General features: G+C 31.0%; 1 protein-coding gene across 1 annotated transcript; it reads right to left on the reverse strand.

The window, feature by feature from the left end:
* Positions 1 to 17,311: 17,311 nt before the first annotated feature.
* On the reverse strand, positions 17,312 to 19,197 carry LOC135953607 (odorant receptor 67a-like). Its single transcript, XM_065503564.1, has 4 exons — positions 18,422 to 19,197; positions 17,663 to 17,864; positions 17,436 to 17,591; positions 17,312 to 17,371 (listed from the first exon to the last, which is right to left on the reverse strand). Exons 1-4 carry the CDS (start codon positions 19,195 to 19,197, stop codon positions 17,312 to 17,314), a joined length of 1,194 nt encoding a protein of 397 aa, XP_065359636.1.
* Positions 19,198 to 19,542: the final 345 nt, after the last annotated feature.

A 19,542-nucleotide genomic window follows, 5' to 3' on the forward strand; every position in this document is an offset into this window, starting at 1 on the left:
GGGGTAACAAACAATCTTAGAATTCTAATTTTTTAAACAGATTTTACATAAAACATGCACGCTTACAAAAACAAGAGCATGTGTGTGTATTTAACGTAGTAAACCGTCAAAACATATTCACGTTTTATTGGAAGAAAAGCAAGTTAGAATAATATATTCGACTATACCGAATCATAAATACCCTTCTCCTTAATAGCATTACTATTAAAAAAATATCCATAATCTATGTTTGTTATTGGGACTTAGCTCCGATTAAGAGAACTGTTACAATGTTATTTAATAGTGTTTTATATATTGTTAGAAAGACAAATTGTATCTAATTAAGCATTTTATAATTGATAAAACCATAGACTCCTACCATCCTCAACAGAGTTTGTACTTAATTTTTATAAACTACACCACCATAGTGGGTATATGAGGGTATATTGGGTTAGTGCTGATGTTTGTAACGTGCAGAAATAAAAGTAAATTAAAGTATACCAAAAGTAAATTAAGGTATACCAATCTGCTCAGGATCAATTTCTGAGTTGATAAAGTGATGTCCGTCCGTCCGTCTGTCCGTCCATGTAATCAAACTACATGTCGCAATTTCAAAGATAAACCGACAAAATTTAATAAAAGATTTTTCATTGCCCCAAGAACAAAGTTTATTGAATTTGGTTAGAATCGAACCATTATTTCTCCTAGCCCCCATACGATTGCCCTATCTGAAAATAGTTAAGTTTTCATAAAAATCGTAGTTATATAGATATCCAAACCAAATTCAACAAAAATAATTTTCATATAAACCAAATTTTGTGATGATCAGTCTTAATGATCAGCATTAATCTCTTAAAAATGTTGGTATTGCAATAAAATTCAATACAAATAATGTATATGTATACAAAAATCTTGTCACAAAATTTTATAACGATCGGTTCATAATCAGTTATAGCTCCCATATAATGCCCACTTCCGAAAATCATTTTAATGAGTATGGATTTCCTAAAAATGTTGGTATTCAAATAAAATTCAACACAAATAGGTTTCATATATACAGAAGTAATGCCACCTAATTTTACGGCGATTGGTCCATAATTAGATTGGTATCATATGGTCGGCCTTGACCGATTATACTTTCATACTTGTTTTTATCTGCAAACAATCTTATTCAACAATATTTTGATATACTCGAATATTCCGGATGTGAAAATCAAGCATTGATTTCTGTCTACTTGAAACTAAATTCTTTTAAATTTTGTATCGCTATCAAAGTTTATAGCCAATTTTAGACCGATATTCACAATATACCAGAGACCGAAAATAATGGGTTCACTTTCATTTCAATGGTAAATTCTCATTCGCAGCCATTTAAAAATAATTTTTTGTGATATATCACTGAGAGAGTGATTTATTCGAGAACATTTTAGGTTTGGGGTTGAGAGAAACAGAAAAGAAACAAACACAAATAATCTGGATGAGTGATTTATAATTTATTTTTTTCGTAAAGGTCAGCTTGTGACATTTATTTGCGAAAATGAAAAATAAATATAATACAAAAATAAAATACATTTGATGCAAATCAAAGCTTAAGTATATAAAATTTATCAAAAGATTTATAACAAATTAATAAAATTCTCATTTCTGTTAATCAGACTTCATTACATCATACTTATCTTATTATTTCCATAACTTGTTAAAAATTACTAATAACATGTTATTGTATGTAAATAAAAGAGAAACAGTTATTAAGAACTAGAACAAATGAATTGTTTATCTCACTCCAAACAATTAAAAAAAAAAACGAATAAAGGCCATACCAAACCATTTAAATAAAAATCATTTTATAACTGTTATTTTCAGTGATTTATTTTTATCACAAAAATATAAATCACAATTTGGGTTTTTTGGTATATGGACGAGTTATTTTCGATCTCTGCAATATACATTAATATGATTTTGAGATAAAAATTACTAATCTGTGTATTATTTTGGTACGATATATCGTTTTTTGTATAAAAATATGGATTCTTTTAAAATTTTTGCTTTTATTTTCTTCATCGATCGAATCAAATAGTAGTCGGACGGGACAAGGTCTGGACATCCGGTACGGTCAGATTTCAGCAGCTCATAAAGGAAAATAAAAACCAGTTTTTTAAAGAAAAACTGCTAAGTTTCTTTGTTTATTTTGGATGTGAAAGTGTTTTACAGAGATAGATAGACAGACGGACAGACCGACGGACATAGCTCAATCGACTTATAATTTCATACGTATCAATAATATAGATATACACTTTGTTGGGTCTTAGATGAATATTTCACAATGTTACACACGGAATGACAAACATATATATACCCTCATTCACCTCTTTTAATGGAGGAGGGTATAAAAAAACATAAAAATCCCTTACACAAATACTAAAATTTATAATGTGTTGCCAACATCAATTTAAAAAAAATAAAAAATTTATATACTCAACAAATCATCAAATGTATAAACTCCAGAGTATTTGAATTATGGTTTCCAACAACAATACTTATTCGTAACCACAACAACATAAATATTCAAATTATACATTGTATACATATGTTCAACGGTACCGAATTTAAAAATAAGTAACCAAAATAAATAAAGTAAAAGCAATTAACCTAAATTAAACATAAAACGGAATTTGATACTAATTTCAAATTAATTTATTTATTTTAAATCTTATTTGTTCTTTTTGGTTTTCTTGATTGTATTACATTGTGCAGCTACATTTGTATACTCAAAGAACATAAGTACCAGTGTATGTCTGTGTTAAAATCCTTTAGATACGAGGATAATCACAAATAGTATTTGTCATTTATACAAAAACATATTATGAAAATCGATGTTGTGTGTCAAATTTAGCATTTTTTCTTATAAAAAATTAATAAAATCTCGAGTATTTCATAATTAAAAGAAATTAAAATAGAAGTTTCCAAATGACTCTAAACTATAGAGTCATTTAAAGTCTAAAGGCAATTGGTCAATTCACAAGTTCTCTTATCATGTCATATTGTCATAATGTCCTAATATTTCACCTCTCGGCAGCTCGGCTTAACCGAATCTTAGCCGTATGGTTGGCTATGATAACACAATAAACATAGCATACAGAGTACTATTATTTTCAGGCACCGTAACGGTTATAAGTGATATAAAAAAAGTTATTTTATAACAGTTATTTTGTGAATTCAACGTAAAAATAGCCGTCATAAAAAAACTCATTTGAGGAGTTTTATTTTTCCCTTCAGAAAAATCTGAGGATTTTTATTTTTTCCGTCATAAAATAAATGTCATTTGAAGAGTTTTATTTTGCTTGTCAGAAAATAAAACTCACTTTATATAAATTGACACCTAAAGCTTTCCGCTGGTTAGATCATTACAATTTGTAATAAATTGATAAATTAAAATTAATAAATTGTCATTAAAATAAAATCAAGTGGGATTTTAATTTGTTTTTGTTTGATTCCTATTATCAAATTGTTGTTGTGTTTTTATTTTCTTAATCAAATGAATGACTACAAACATTATATCAGATAGACTCAATAAAGTATACTAAGAAATAGTAGAAAATAAACTAAAAGGGTTTTATTTTCTGACTGGAAAAATAAAACTCCTCAAATGACTTTTATTTTATGAAGGAAAAAATAAAACTCTTTTTTTAAGTCTTTCATGCGAACTTCTTTTAAGGTTCCTGATTATTTTAGGAATTTTTTTGCATGAAAGGCAATAGCAACATTTTCAAACCATTATGTCAATATGACATGATAAGAGACCTTGTGAATTGACCATATGCGTTTACCGAGTATGATTAAAATCGGAAGATCTAAGGTCAATTTGTTTGTGCTGGTGAGTTTATCTAAATTGAGAAAAATTTATAAATAAATTTTTGGTGAGCTTATTATCACATATTATTAGATATTTTTTCAAGAGCCGATCATTATTTTAAATTTGTACCCCGAAAATATAATAATATTTAATTGGCACTGTCTTTGGTGAAATATGAAAGAAATTTCAACGGCGAACAGTGGTATGAGAATAAAAAAAGAGGGAAATAAATCTGTAACTTCTAAACCCTTACGCCGATTTGAATGAAATTTCACGTGCGCAAAGAGGAAGTGTAGTCGAGACTCCACCAGGAGCGGGACCACGGGTTCCCAAATTAGGACACCTCGGGTATGTTCAATTTTTAAAATGATCCTATTTTTTCGTTTGTGTCTCGATTTAAAAAAAATTACACATACGCAATCAATTGTCTGTTATAGCTTAGGAGATATTCGCATTTGAAAATTTAATTTTCAAAATTTTTACCCACCCTACACCAGTTTTTTGGTGACCGCGGTTCCAAATATTCTCCGATTTTATCCATTTTTCTTTTATAGGATTAACAATATATCTATATATCAAATAAAGAAAGAGGTGTTTAAAAATCATGACTGAGTCCAAAGTTACATGCATTTGAATATAAAAAAATTAAAAAAAGCGATTTTTCGCAATTTTTTCGGAAAAAGTACTTTTATTCTTTTTAAGTTATCTAAACATTTTTTAAGAGCATGTATAACGAATTTGTACTTCTTGAAAAGCTAACTTTACGCCAAATATTTTAAATGAAAAAAACATTTATAGTTTTTGATACCGACGGGATCAGGTCCATTAAAAAAATGCCTATTTTTTATGTAAAATTCAACTTTAGGGAAAAAATTCTCAAATCGCATACTCGACATCAAAATATAGTAACCTATTTTAGATGGCCCAATAAGTTCTTAATTATCTTGTAAAGGGTTCCGTTACCCCGCCCCTATTATGGATATTATAGCCAAAAAACGAAAAAACCCATTTTTGGGATTTTTCAAGATTTTTTTGGGAATTGCGGGATACTTCATAACAAATTTCAAAATTTGTTTTTATTTTTCCATTTTGAATAGAAAAATCTACATAACTGTGAAATTTCATTAAAAAATATTCATAAATACAAATTTTATTTCAATTTGAAAAATTTGTATCTATGCAAAATTCAATAAAAAGCATTTTTTGTCATATTTTTCAAAAAAGTATTCTAGCTAGTTTTATGTAGTGCTCGACGAGGAGATTCTATATGTGTAATTTTTTTAAATCGGAACACAAAAGAAGAAATATGATCGTTTTAAAAATTGGGAACCTCTGATCCCGCTCCTGGTAGGGTCATGAGGTCCAAATTCAAAACTTAAACTCGACTACACTTCCTCTTTGCACATGTGAAATTTCATTCAAATCGGCGTAAGGCTTTAGAAGTTACAAATTTATTTCCATCTTTTTTTATTCTCATACCACTGTGCAGTGGTAACAAGGAAATCCAGTTCAACTGAGCGAGGAAAATTACAACGATACTTTGATAGTAATTGAGGACATGTTCTTGATGGTTTCGAACAAGGTATAATGCAATGTACCACGCATTTAATCAAAATAATGTGCGTACGACTCTCTTATAAAAGTAATGAAATATGGAACTGGAGTGATTTTATTTTGACCATCCAGATGGAACTTGAAAAAATTGTTTGATCGAGTTGATTTTGGCATGATATTGCACTTCCTTCATCAGTAATTGCAGCTGCATTGTTGAAGGGCTGTCAAACTACTCATTAAGCACTCACTTATAAAGTTGCCAAAGAATATGAAAATCAATGAAAATCCAACATGAACAGTGTGATGGCCCAAGTTTTGCAGCAAATTACGAAACAACCGAAAAACTGGTTTAGTGGTGCGACGATTCTGTTGGCTGGTGATTTTCGGCAAATAATGCTAATGATTCCTCGGTCAACGCCAGCAGAGTAACCTATTGCATGTATGAAGTCGTCCGGTATGTGGAAACACGTCAAGAAATTCAAATTGACTATGAAGTTGTGTGTCGAGCTGCTGAACAATCAATCTGGAAACAACTGCAGGACATTGGCTACGTCAAAATCTCTGTTGACATTTCGACTGGCTGCATTCAATTTTCCGTCGCTTTCTTCCAGTACATCGAATCAAAATCCGAACTCATCCGAAAGGTGAAACATTGCACAGAATTACAAAAATCATAATTGGTTGAGTGAACGTGCTATATTGGCTGCCAAAAAACTTTGTGGTCGACGAATTGAATTTTAATATTCAAAGTGAAATTTCTACCAAATTGATGACGTACTAATCGGTGGATTTCATTACTTCCTAAGATGATGTCGTCAACTATAGAACCGAGTTCTTAAAGTCGCTGGAATTACCTTGATTACCACCTCAGAATCTCCAACCGAAAATCGGATCGGTAATCACAATGTTAAGATACATAAATCAAACATGTCTTTGTAATGGCACACGACTTGCGGTAAAAAATCTGATGAATAACGTCATCGAAGCAACAATACTTAAAGGAAAGTACAAATCTTAATTTGGACAGGACAACGTCCGTCGGGTCATCTAGTTAAATATATTTTTTGTAGTGCCTGAAAAGATAACTTCTTTGCACTTCCCAAAAAAAAGCAACTTTTCAGATTGCTCGCTATACACATATAAAAATGTTTGCATATTATGTATTTAACATAGTTTTTACATCACGCTAACCTCTACTTAAGTTATGTGGCTGACACACTTAAACACACATTCACTTATAAAGGATAAGATTTAATACAACACATGCAAATTTATACAATACAATTGTATGTGTATATTGCATATACACATTGCATGCCAGAAGGGTAGCCCTTATTTTGCAATTTTTTTAAAATTGTTTTTTTGATAATGTTTAGAAGTTACACGTTTCATTTAAAGTTTCGAGTTTTAGCTAAATTTAAAAAAAAAATCAAAAAAAAATTCAAATAATGTTTGTAAATTAAAATAAAATTTCAATCATATTTAAAATCTTAAATTTTACATTTCCAAACTCTTTTAAACTGGGGTCAAAACTGTACAATACAGCAAAGTTATACTGAAAATTATTAAAAATATTAAACTTATAAAGGCCACTTCCGAATATCACTCAAAAACTAACAAATCTCTTACAAATATTTTTATCAGGTTTAAATTTGATATAAGTGTATAATCTCCATATATTTCTCCACCGAATTTTATGTAGGTCGGCCTACAATAGGACCTCTTCCAAAAACATATTAACTTTCACAACAACTAAACAATATCGATTTTGAACCAAAAATTTAAACAGATCAGTAACAATTTGTATGTGAATATCGCCGCAAATGAACATAGCTCCTGTATCGTGAGAGTTTTCACAAAATTGACCGATATTAAAATTGAATAAAACTTTTTAAAGAATTCGAAGTCGATAAAAATATAAAATTGGTGTTGTTCATTTAGGGTTTGAAAAACAAGTGAAGTTTATTATTTCAAAATGAAAGATATTTTACAGTATAACAGTTTTTTATATAATACTAGCTTGACCCGGTGCGCTTCGCTACCCCTGTCGTAGTAAAATAAAAAATATATAGCCTATTGTCGCTTCCCAGTAAGGATCTATCTACGTTCGAAATTTCAATAAAATCAGTTCAGCCGTTTAGGCGTGATACTCAAACAAATAAACAAACCAACAAACAAACTTACAAAGACATTTATATATTTATATAGATTACCCAATCCTTGTTAAGGTCAAGTGTGTAAAAAACTACTATTAGGCATTTTTTGCCTAATTATATTATTATTAAATTCAATTAAAATTCATTGTTCTAATCATCATCATCATAATATTAATAGGCAAGTCGATTTCTTTAGACCCCTTTTACGCTCACATTATACATTCAATTTGGGAAAGAAATATACCATTTTAAAGGGATTTATTCACAGAAGTGCAGAATATATATTTTATTGAAATCGGTTCAGTTTTTTAGGAGTTAAAAGCGTTTAAATATGTTACTAACACATATGCAAAAACGTGTACATGTGAACCTTAAGCTAAAAAGTAAACAAAGCAATGCGTGTTTGCCCAATTTGTTGTTGTAAATAAATAAGATAAACAATTAAACTGTATTGATTTCGCTCTGTTTTAAGTGAGAGTTGTTATAGAAAACAAAGAAGAAGACTTTAGTAATTTAAATTCGCTTTAATAAATATATTTTGAAGGTGTTTTTTTTATTTTCTAACTCCCATATGCATAAACAATTTAAAACAAATTTTGAATAGGAATTTTGTTTTATAAATCTGTTTATGCATATGGTGGTAAATATGTTATTGTACATAAGTAAATAGTTATTTTATAATATGTGCGAACTATAATTGTGACGGTTTTCAAACTTCATACGAATCAATTACTTATCACTGCATGAAGTTTAATCAAAAATGGGACGGGCCGGAAAAAATGGTGAGTCGCCTCCCATACAAAGTAAATAGTTATTTCTAAAGATTTTGTGAACTATAATTGCAAGATTCTTCAAACATAGTTTCATAGTTTGCATAGTTTCACTGAAATTGTTCGGGATTGAAATAGTGGGCGTGGCAGTTCTGTAGTTCTGCAGAACTATAATTGTAAAAGTGTTTAAACTTTTAGCAAATAAATTTCTTATTACTGTGCGGAGTTTAGCTGAATATAGACGGAATTATTTTAGAGGGCATAGCACCCAAAATGGGAGGGTTCGGATAAGGAGGTGAGTCACCTCCCATATAAAGTAATAATTGCAAGGTTCTTCAAACTTTGTCCGCATAGCTCTCTTACCATTTTACACAGATTGGCTGAAAATGGTCGGGATTGCATTAGTGGTTGTGGCACAAAGTAAATAATTAATTTTGAATATCTGGAGAACTATAATTCTAAGGGCCATTATTACAACTTGCCTTTAAGTTCGTAATAGTAAAAGTTAACTTTAAGGGTACCTTTTTCTATTACTTAAAGTTAGCTTTTACTATTACGAACTTAAAGGCAAGTTGTAAAAGAATTTAAAGAAGCTAAAAACGAATTAATTCCTGTTCCCTGTTCGAAGTTTAGCTAAGCATGATCGGCTAAGTTTTAAAAATGGGTGGAATCAGAGCAGTGGAGTGGAGTGGTATCTCCCATACAAAATTAGTTAGTTATTTTCGAATATCAAGTGAACTGTAATTGAGAGATTTTCAAATTTTGTATGTGTTATTTTCGTATTTCCATTCATATTTTTTTAATTTTACTAGGGTAGGGGTAGCGAAGTGCACCGGCTTATTCTAGTTTAATTTAATGGCCAAACAGCTCCCATATAAGGACCTTATTGTTTTTATGATAGAAAAGTAATTACAAATGGAATTGAAGCCATCATTTTATTTAGTAATTAACAAGGCAAGGATTTTCATGCACTAAAAAATTAAAAATATGCGCTTATAATATGCACTATAAGAGTGAAAATATGCACTAAAAATTACAAAAATATGCAATAAAAACAAGTTATTTATTTGAAATATATTTATTAATAAAAGAAAAATATAAATTTCACTATTTTCAGATTGGGCAATTATATGGGGGCTATGAGAAATAATGGACCGATTCTAACCAAATTCAATAGACTTTGTCCTTGGAGCAATAGAAAAGCTTGTACCAAATTTTGTCTAATTATCTTTGACAACAAGACACGATTTGGTTACATTATGTATACATCCGATGGTAAATGAAGACTGTTCTGCAGGTATTATCGAATTACTTCGTTAGCAAAAGTTTAATGATTTATTCTTTCATTAAAGAGGTAGGAACAAAGATCTGGTGGATAAATACTAGAACGGGATATTTGAGGTATATGGCCCTTAGAGCAAAACAATGGTCTTCCCGAGACAAAAATATTGATATATCATACTTTAAGATCCGACTGTAAATGGCAAAGATATAATGAAAAATATATTACATTAGAGGGTGACGGGGAATTTGTTTGGAGGTACGATCTAATGTACAGTTAACACTAATATAAATATATATCCAAAACAAAATTAAATAAAATGGAAAAATATGCAAAATTATGCATTTAAAAGAAAAATATGCAAAATATGCATTTATAACAAAATATGCAAAAATATGCAACAACAAATCGATGCCATTTTGTTGCAAATTCTTCGATTCGGAAAGATAAATTGTCAAAAGTGATTTTGAGTTACTGACTACAAAACATGCATTTGCATAAAAATCCTTGCCCTGGTAATTAAAAACACAGGTCAACACCAAAAAAGGCTTGACTAACCATTACATAGATTTCATACATCATGGCTACCTAAGTACAAAAATGGTAAAAGAATTTTTTTAACAAAAATATTAAAGTAAAATTATAAATTTCGTTAGACGTTTCTCCACATAAATAATTATAACTCGAAAAAGGCATAGTTCGACGTTATTAAAGTCAGAAATTTGCGATAATGCAATAAATCTGGATAATTTCAGCCGTTTTCGATTTTTCATGATTTTTTAACAAAAAAAATGCTATTTTCACATATGAAAACGCAATATATAAACAGATTAAAACTTATGCTAATTTAAACATTTCTAAGTTAATTTAAATAATATCGGACTAACCCTTTTTGAGTAATCAAAAATTATGTGGGGAAAAATCTAAATAAATTCACAATTTGTAACGTGGTTTTGTCGTCGGCTGGAGTAGCTTAGTCGCGTCCAGGGTCTACTTACGGATCCACGAACCTTAAGTGATAACACGAATTGTTTACCCTTTCTGGGGGTTCAATAAAATCAATTCTTTATTTAAAATTTATAAAATATTCAAAAGATCACAGATTGTTGGAATTAAATAAGAACTTCTTCGGGTTCTACTGGCTTACACGCTTCGGAAGAGCCACTTCTCACTCAGCTTATATCTCGGTATTACCACTGGCTTTTCCTCGGATTTTGTATAGGCTGGTTCGGTTAATCGTGATCAATTTAATCAATTCTATTCAATATTATTATTCAATACTAGTTACAATATAAGTTTCTTAAAAATAGGTATATTACAATATTTGAACAATTAGCCCGAAAGCTATTGAGGGAACATCCAACCCGAAGGTTACTGAGGGAGCAGTCGATCCGAAAACCCCTGCGTAAGTTACAAAGCGGATTAGTTAGCCCGAAGACTACTAAGGGAACAGTCAACCCGAAGGCTACTGAGGGAACAGTCGATCCGAAGACCCCTGCGTAAGTTACAAAGCGGATTATTTAGCCCGAAGACTACTAAGGGAACAGTCAACCCGAAGGCTACTGAGAGAACAGTCGGACTGAAGACCCCTGCGTGATTAGCTAGTCCGAAGACTACTAAGGGAACAGTCGGTCCGAAGACCCCTGCGGGATTAGTTAGTCCGAAGACTATTAAGGGAACAGTCGATCCGAAGACCCCTGCGGGATTAGTTAGTCCGAAGACTAACGAAAACCCCTGCGTAAAAATGTATTAAGGTGAAATGGTTTTACACCTACTTACGTAGATATGAATCGTAGTTTCAGTGTAACAATGTACCCGAACTACGATAGCTGGCCAGCCTTCTTGCTTGTTCCAACTTAAATCATATATACAATAATTTGTATAGACTAGTTGAGAATTACAAAGAAGAAAATAACTTACAACGAATAAAACAAACAATCGACATGTAATATACATGTGTGTGTGTGTGTGAGATAATAATGGGTATTCATATATTAAGAAATTTACGATGTAGCAACAAGTAATGTTCGCTTCGTTACAAATTTTACATAAAAATTTAAAAAAAAACTTCTCCATTGAATTTTAAATTTAGACCATATTTGTATTATTGGAATCACAATACATCAAAATTGTGTAGTGGTTTAAAAAGCCTCTAAAATTTCTTGAATAACATAACAAAATACCATACGATTTCAAAAGATATTAGTATTTGTACTACATTTACAATAAATTTTAACTAAAAGCGCTATTGTGAAATGAGGCGTATGATTAATATAAAAGATAATAATATACATCATACGTAATAATAGCAAAACAAAACCCTAATTTTTCCAGAACAATATTACTTGGCAACTCTTCAACAACCCATAAATGTTGCAACGATAAGGAATCTGCAATAAAAAACTAGTCTAGCCTTTATTTTAAGCCAATGTTTGAATAAAAGATTTCCTAGAATATTGTTTACTATAAATGCTACTTACCACACACTATGGCTGATACTTTCACTAAATCTCGTTCTTTCTCTCTCTAGAACTCTTTAACACCACACTATGCCTTAAGCTGTAAAGGATTTTTTCCATTTTAATGTTGTTTAGTCATGGCAAATCTTGTGGCATATTTTACTGTTTCTATAACGAATACAAAACTTCAACAAACCACAAAAATAATAGCATTTTTATTGTTTAAGGAAATTATTTAAATGCCTGTTAGTTTTCTGAAATTTTATTTTAGGTTGTTTTGTATTTTTATTTAACTTTTATTATGCCATGCTCTCTCCAACTAAACTCTTGATATGCTTTTTTCACAATATATGTTTTCAAATCCCTTTAATTAAAGTCTAAAACTTTTTGTAATCTGCGATTTTTGTTTATAATAATAAACATTTGGATATATGAGTGCTTAGCTGATGTTGTTTTAGTAAATAACAAACATGCATATACTTTGATAACAGCAGATTGCCTAAAAGTTTCCTGTTTTATGTCTAGCATTAGTGAGTGTTTATCTAAAAATAAGCTCAAAATACATACAAAATTGAGATTTTCGTGAACTAAAGAAAATTAAAAAATATCCCCTAAAACAGAAATAAATGCATAATAAAATATAAAATATTCAAGAAAATATGTATTAATAGAGATTTATGCACTGAAAATAATACATTTTAAATGCCAGTTTTTATAGGCTCCGCCAAAAAGAAATATTTACCGTAGACCCACAAAAGTGTATACATTGTGGGTCCTTATAAATTTTTTTTGTTTTAAAAAAAATCATGAAAAATCGAAAACTGCAGAAATAGTTCAGATTTATTGCTTTATCGCAAAGCCACATATAATAGGAACAAAATGAGATGTCGACCATAAAAATCGATGGATTATTTTCAAATTTATTTACAATTAGGTGCTATGAATATTTCGATGTGTTACAAACGGAATGAAAAAATCAATATAAACCCCAGGAAATATGGCCCCCAAGTAGAAAACGAAAAATTACCCAAAAAATTGTTTTGATATCAATTTCAAATGAACAAGTTCTAATAAACTTAAAATTTTTAATGTTTGCAAGGCAGCAACACTACGTTTTTTTTAAGATTTTTATTTTAAACAAAAATAGTCTTAAAGCCAATGTCCTTTTAAGTAAAACAAACCTTAATTTGTTCAAATCGATTAAAAATTGACAAAGTTATAGTACATTCTATAAACAATGAAAATCCGACGCACGGTGTTAATTGTAAATATAAAGTAATTTTAGTTTAATGTTCTAGTCCTAATATACTTAAAATTCATTAATTTTAACACTGATTTGCAGATTTATTTTTTTATTTTTATAGTTTTTGGTACTTAGATACACAATTAACAATTTTTGGAGAATTGCTGAATATTGCTGTAAAAGTATTGAGTAGTGGGTATCAGTACAAAATATCAGCCTACAGACATAGCCAAGCAACACTGCAAGAAAGTTTTTTTGCAAATAACGAGCAAATATCTGCTTACTGCAAGGATGTGGACAAACTAATGAGCCAAATGGACATTGGTTACAATGCGGCTGAGTGGAGACTTTTTATTGATAGCTCCAAAACCAGTTTAAAAGCAGTGTTGCTCCATCAAACAAACTCAAAACCATCGGTGTAGGGAATTAAGCAAACATGCGAATGCCAACGTCATTGAAGATCCCCTGGTACCTCAAGACAAAGTTTTCTGTAAACTGTGGTTAAGAGGGATGAAGTTTACACTACTTTAGCAAAAATTTTCCCCCGACTCACTGAAAGTAAATTAAAAGAAGGTAAAACATTTAAAATAAGTATATTTTTCTTGATTAAAATATATATTTTTTTTATTACTTTTCTGCCTTTAGGTGTTGTGAATGGTCCAGACATTCGGAAGCTGGTCAAAAATCAGGAATTTGATAATATTTTAAATATAAACGAATTGATTGCTTGGCAATCAATCAAAGTGGTTATTGGCGGGTTGTTGGGTAAAAATAGGTCTGACAGCTATCAGAGATCTGTTAACGCAATGTCTGTCCGTCCGTCTGGTCGGCTGGTCGGCTGGCTGGCTGGCTGGCTGGCTGGCTGGCTGGCTGGCTGGCTGGCTGTCCATGTAAACCTTGTGCGCAGAGTACAGGTCGCAATTTTGAAGATATTTCGATGAAATTTTTTACATATTATTTTTTCGGCCCAAGGACGAAGCCTATTGAAAGCCCCCATACAAATGTCCTTCCGAAATTGGACTTTATCGGTCATAAATGTTGAATTTATCAATGTATCTCCACAAATTGCGCTCCAAATAAGTTTCATATATACAAAATTCATGTCACCAATTTTTGTTACGATCGGTTCATAATTAGTCGTAGCTCCCATATAGACCCGCTTCCGAAAATCACTTTAACGTGCATAAATCACTTAAAAATTTTGGTATACACACAAAATTCAACATAGTAAACATTCATATAGACGTAAATCACACGACTTAATTTCATGGTGATCGGTGCATAATTGGTCATAGCTCCCATATAAGGCCCACTTCCGAAAATCACTCAAAAATATAAATTATTGAAATTTTAAAAGAAAAATGTTTTTGCTTTTTTACTTAGTGTAGGGTATTATATGGTCGAGCTTGACCGCTAATGCAGCATCGGGGAAAAAAGTCTCCCCATGCTGTATTAGCGGAAGTTTGTTGGTGGAGCAAGAACTTGCATTACGATGATGAAGGAGAAGAAAACACAGGAAGTGAACTACAAAATTTGTCTACTTCAAATTCACAAACAAACGCATAAAACCCTCCCCACTATGCACATAGGTCTCCAAGACCCATTGTTTTGGCCAAAACTCAAAACTTTTTTTCCTATATTTGTTGTTGGGATATTGTAGCAAACACTTCAGATAAACAAAAAAATAATTTGTTTTTGCAAACTTCAATTGACCATTATTCTATGAAGTGAGAAAGTTCAATTTTTTAAGTGCAGTGGTAAACTGAAACACGTAGTGTAATTTTTTGTTTTCTTTGAAAATAAAAAAAAATAAAAATTTTTTAATAGTGAAATATTCAATAAAAATTATGGTAATTAGAAGTTACATAAAAAACTTTCATAACCTAAAAATCAGTGATTTTAACTTTTATTAAACAAAATTATAGTATACAACTTACAAAATTTCAACCGATTTCAACGAACCAAAAACGAACAAAATTACAGTGATATTTTGTGCTTACGAATCATTAATAACTTTCTGCTAGTTTTTGCTTATTTTCAAGCAATTAATTTTTGTTTCAGGAAACTTTTGCTTCAAAAATTGTGATTTACTCAGAATTTGGCAGAATGGAAGTGAAAAACAAGAAAAAATTAAATTATTAAAAATTTAATAAATTTATGTTTTTTTGTTATTAATTGCATATTTTGTTTGAATTCATGTATATAAGTGAATATTTTAGTTTTGGCCAAAAAAAGTGGCTCGCCAGACCTATGTGCTATGGTGTAGGGTATAAAAATGCCGCAAAATAAAAAATACAAACTGGCTGAAAGTTTTCCATTATTTCACTTAGCCTGATTATATTTTGTATGGGAGCGATCGGTTCATAATTAGTCATAGCTCCCATTACAGTACTCTTCCGAAAACCATTATTGAAATTTTTAAAGAAAAATGATTTTGCTCATTTACTTAGTGTAGGGTATTGGTACCGTGAAATAGCTCCCAAATGAAATAACTCCCAATGAAATAATTTCCTATGAAATAATTCCCATCAAAAATGAAATAATTCCCAAACATGAAAAATGAAATAACTACCAAAGGGTAAAATGAAATTACTCCCAATAATCGGCGGTTTCATAATTTTAAAAATATTACTCCCAAAAAAGCGAAATAACTCCCAATGAAATAAATCCCAATAGAAATGAAATAATTCCCAATCCGAAGCAAGCATTGCGGGCATATGGCGTAGCGCAAAGTTTTACTCCTCTGGGATGTGTCAAAAACTGGCTTCACTCAGAAAAGTTTTTTGCATAGCCGGCCTTTGGCCAGGCGCTAAAGTTTTCTCCTCTGGGGTGTATCAAAACTGGCTTCGCTCTGAAAAGTTTTTTGCATTGCCGCCCTTGGGCCGGACTCTAAGGCTTTCTCCTCCGGGGTGTATCAAAATCTGGCTTCGCTCAGAAAAGATTTCTTTCATTGCAGAAAGGTTTTATAATATTTCAGAAAGCCGATTTTCATTTCGCACCAGATTAATAAATCGTTGCAACCTGACAAATGCCGACGATGTAAAAAGAATCTTTTCTGAGCGAAGCCGGTTTTTGATACACCCCAGAGGAGAAAGCCTTTCTGCCCGGCCTAAGGCCGGCAATGCAAACCACTTTTGTGGCGAAGCCAGTTTTTGATACACCCCAGAGGAGAAAACCTTAGCGCACGGCCAAAGGCCGGCAATGCAAAACACTTTTCTGAGTGAAGCCAGTTTTTGATATTTATGGGTTCTGCTTTTGCAAAGCTGAACCCAACAAAAATGAAATAACTCCCAATACGGTGAAATAACTCCTAATTCTCAAAATAAAATGAAATAAAATCCAACAAAAATGCATTGGGAGTTTTTTCATTGGGAGTTATTGCATTATGAAATAACTCCCAACAAAAAATTATGAAATAACTCCCTATGTGTTAGGAGTTGTTTCATAATGAAATAAGTCCTAAGTTGTATGAAAAATTTGTTGGGTGTTATTTCATCTTTTCGTGGGGAGTTATTTCATTTGGGAGCTATTTCACGGTACCTAGGGTATTATATGGTCGTGCTTGACCCACCATACTTTCTTACTTGTTTGACTTCTCATTAAATGTAAAATCGCCAAAAGAACAAATGTAAAAAGGCCCCAAAAATTCAGAAAAATTACCCCAAACTTTCGTGCCTGTGTTATATTTTGGGGTCATTTTTCGTTTTCCACATTGGGGCCATAATTCGCAGCGCCTAAAATTTCTCTTCTTTTCGACAAATATTTAAAACAAATTTAATGTGAAACAATTTTATATGGCCATCGAAATTTCATAAAGTACAACGCTTGTTTATCATCTCGTGACTTCTCTCTATACTTTTTGGGAATTTCGGGAAACATGACAGGACAATAAAAGTATATTTTGTTGGGCTAACATATATATTTATTATTTACTACTTACTACATAAAGCAACAAAAACTACATGCTAATTTCACTACTTTATTTTAATATTGTTGTTTATTCGAAAGAGTTCAATTATTCCTCAACGTAACTAGTTTTAATCATGGTGAAAAATTGATATGAAATACTGACCAACTAAAAAGAAATACAAAATATTATTAATAATTTACTGAACATTTAATGTAACTTAGCTACTCACCGATTTAAAAGTTTCCATAGATATAATGAAAAATTGAAAAGCATTTAAATGTGCAGGCTTTTGACTGCGCCTAATGGGCAGAGTCAAGGCACGCTGATATTGAATATGACCATCATACCATGGATGATGCATGAAGGCATCACCTATATCGGAGCTCTAGTTATTAAATAGATATTATTATAAATAAAATCTCAAAATGTAAATTTAAAAATCCATGTAGAACTAACCAATCCCATCATTTCTGTGCCAAATGTTGATATGAAATAGACATGAGTCAATACCGAAATGAGAAACGATAGAAATTTAACTAAATCCAAAAAGTTGGTACCGGCCACCAACTGAAATCCAATCAGACATATAATTGTCACAGTACCCAGATAATTTAGTAGAATTGAGATGTTGAAGGTATCGTCAATGAGCTCAACAGTTCTGAAAGTAGAAGGCAATGAAATTGCGTAATCTTTTATTAACAATTAATAATAATAGACGATTTATGGCTCTGAAATGATTTGACCTGGTAGTCTAACATTTTGTACTCAGTTTCCTTTATGTAACATATTTAAATGTTTTCCAGTCGGATACTGCCATAAGTAATGTTCCATCGTTTTTTTCTCATCTTCATATCCCCTACAAATTACATTGTCCGAAAGTCCCATGAGTGTAAGGTGCGATTTCAATTCAATATGATCATTGGCGATCTCTATTAGCCTTCTCAACAGATCTACCCATAGTATTTTAGTCGTCATTGTCTAAAATTCTTATTATATATCTGGAAGCCTTTAGCATTTTTCAGGTTAACTTAGGTTTAGCGTTGAAAGCTCGGCAGTATTTTCGGTACAAATGATCTAATGTCTCAGATATGTGGAGTAGTCATTGTCCATTCTTACATTCTACAACAGTTCTGCATTACAAAGTGATCTGACATCCAACTATGACAGACTATGCACTTCTACAAATATTTATTTATATTCATTTTCAATACTCACCTCAAAATATCATTATGGTAAATAATAAAGCCCTTCAGTTTCTTAAAATCACTCAAATTACCCGTTGGCTTAAATTCTCGAATAGTTTTGGCCAAATATTTGAAATTCATGTTTATCAAATGGACGCAGGTTATCAGCAATAAATCCGAACCGAGAAAAAGACAAGAAGCCGAATAAGATGCAGCACATTGATTAATATAGGCAATTAAATAGCCCAAACTGGATTTTTCATTATGAAAGTAGAAAATCGGAAAAGGCAACAAATACAGAAAACTGCTCTCTTCATTTCGATAGTACAAAACTATAGATTCTATCAAGGGAAACAAATTAAACATACTAGTCACTCCAAAATGATAGATTGTCAAGTAACAATTATATTTCTGTATTGCTTTCAAATGTTCATCCAGTCGATAATCTGCTCGTTCCTTAACTGTTCTGGGATAATATTTTTCCAAATTCTTCAAGCCTTGATGTAATTTCTTTAGGTTGAAGAAACAGCAGGCCAATTTCATAAGAGAATTACCGGCAAATGTGGAGTATATGATGTAGGCTGTTTTTTCAATTGAAGTATCCAAAGATTTAAATACCAAATATGCAAACATGCACACTACACCAAACACAAGATTAAACAAAAGAGTTGATACGAAAAGAAATTGTAACCATTTAGGTTTTTCAATGGGATTCCAACGTATTATAATAAATCCAAGTACAAAGAATAGATTTAAGGGAATTTTAGTGAACTCCCCTATATGTGGTATAGTTTTATCCAGTACCATTATTGATATTGTTGCTGTTTCAGTAACACAACTTATTTGTTAAATGTCTAAAATAACATTAAATTTTATTTTGCTCTTGTATCGTAACAATACCTTAATTTCTATCAGAGATGTTAAATTGGGGTTTCAATTTTGTACCACCCTCCAAAAAAAAATTGTACTTTTTCGATCTTCGCGGTACCATTTTCTTTTTAATTTATTAAAACATCAAAAAAAACAAAACTTAACATTAATATACATTATATGTATGAATAAAATAAGGTACATAAAAGTCTTATGAAAACATTAGATTAAAATCAGACACTTATATGTTTAGTTAATAAACTATTTGGAATTTTTACATCA

The sequence above is a fragment of the Calliphora vicina genome, chromosome 3 (assembly GCF_958450345.1).
Source record: "Calliphora vicina chromosome 3, idCalVici1.1, whole genome shotgun sequence".
Classification (NCBI taxonomy): Eukaryota; Metazoa; Arthropoda; class Insecta; order Diptera; family Calliphoridae; genus Calliphora; species Calliphora vicina.

Excerpts from the sequence above, each read along its gene's own strand:
- LOC135953607 (XM_065503564.1), bottom strand. The coding sequence starts at position 19,197 with ATGGTACTGGATAAAACTATACCACATATAGGGGAGTTCACTAAAATT. Across the intron at positions 17,865-18,421 it reads TACCATAATGATATTTTGAG|AACTGTTGAGCTCATTGACG; the intron begins GTGAGTATTGAA and ends TTCTACTTTCAG. Across the intron at positions 17,372-17,435 it reads CTATGGAAACTTTTAAATCG|TTGGTCAGTATTTCATATCA; the intron begins GTGAGTAGCTAA and ends ATTTCTTTTTAG.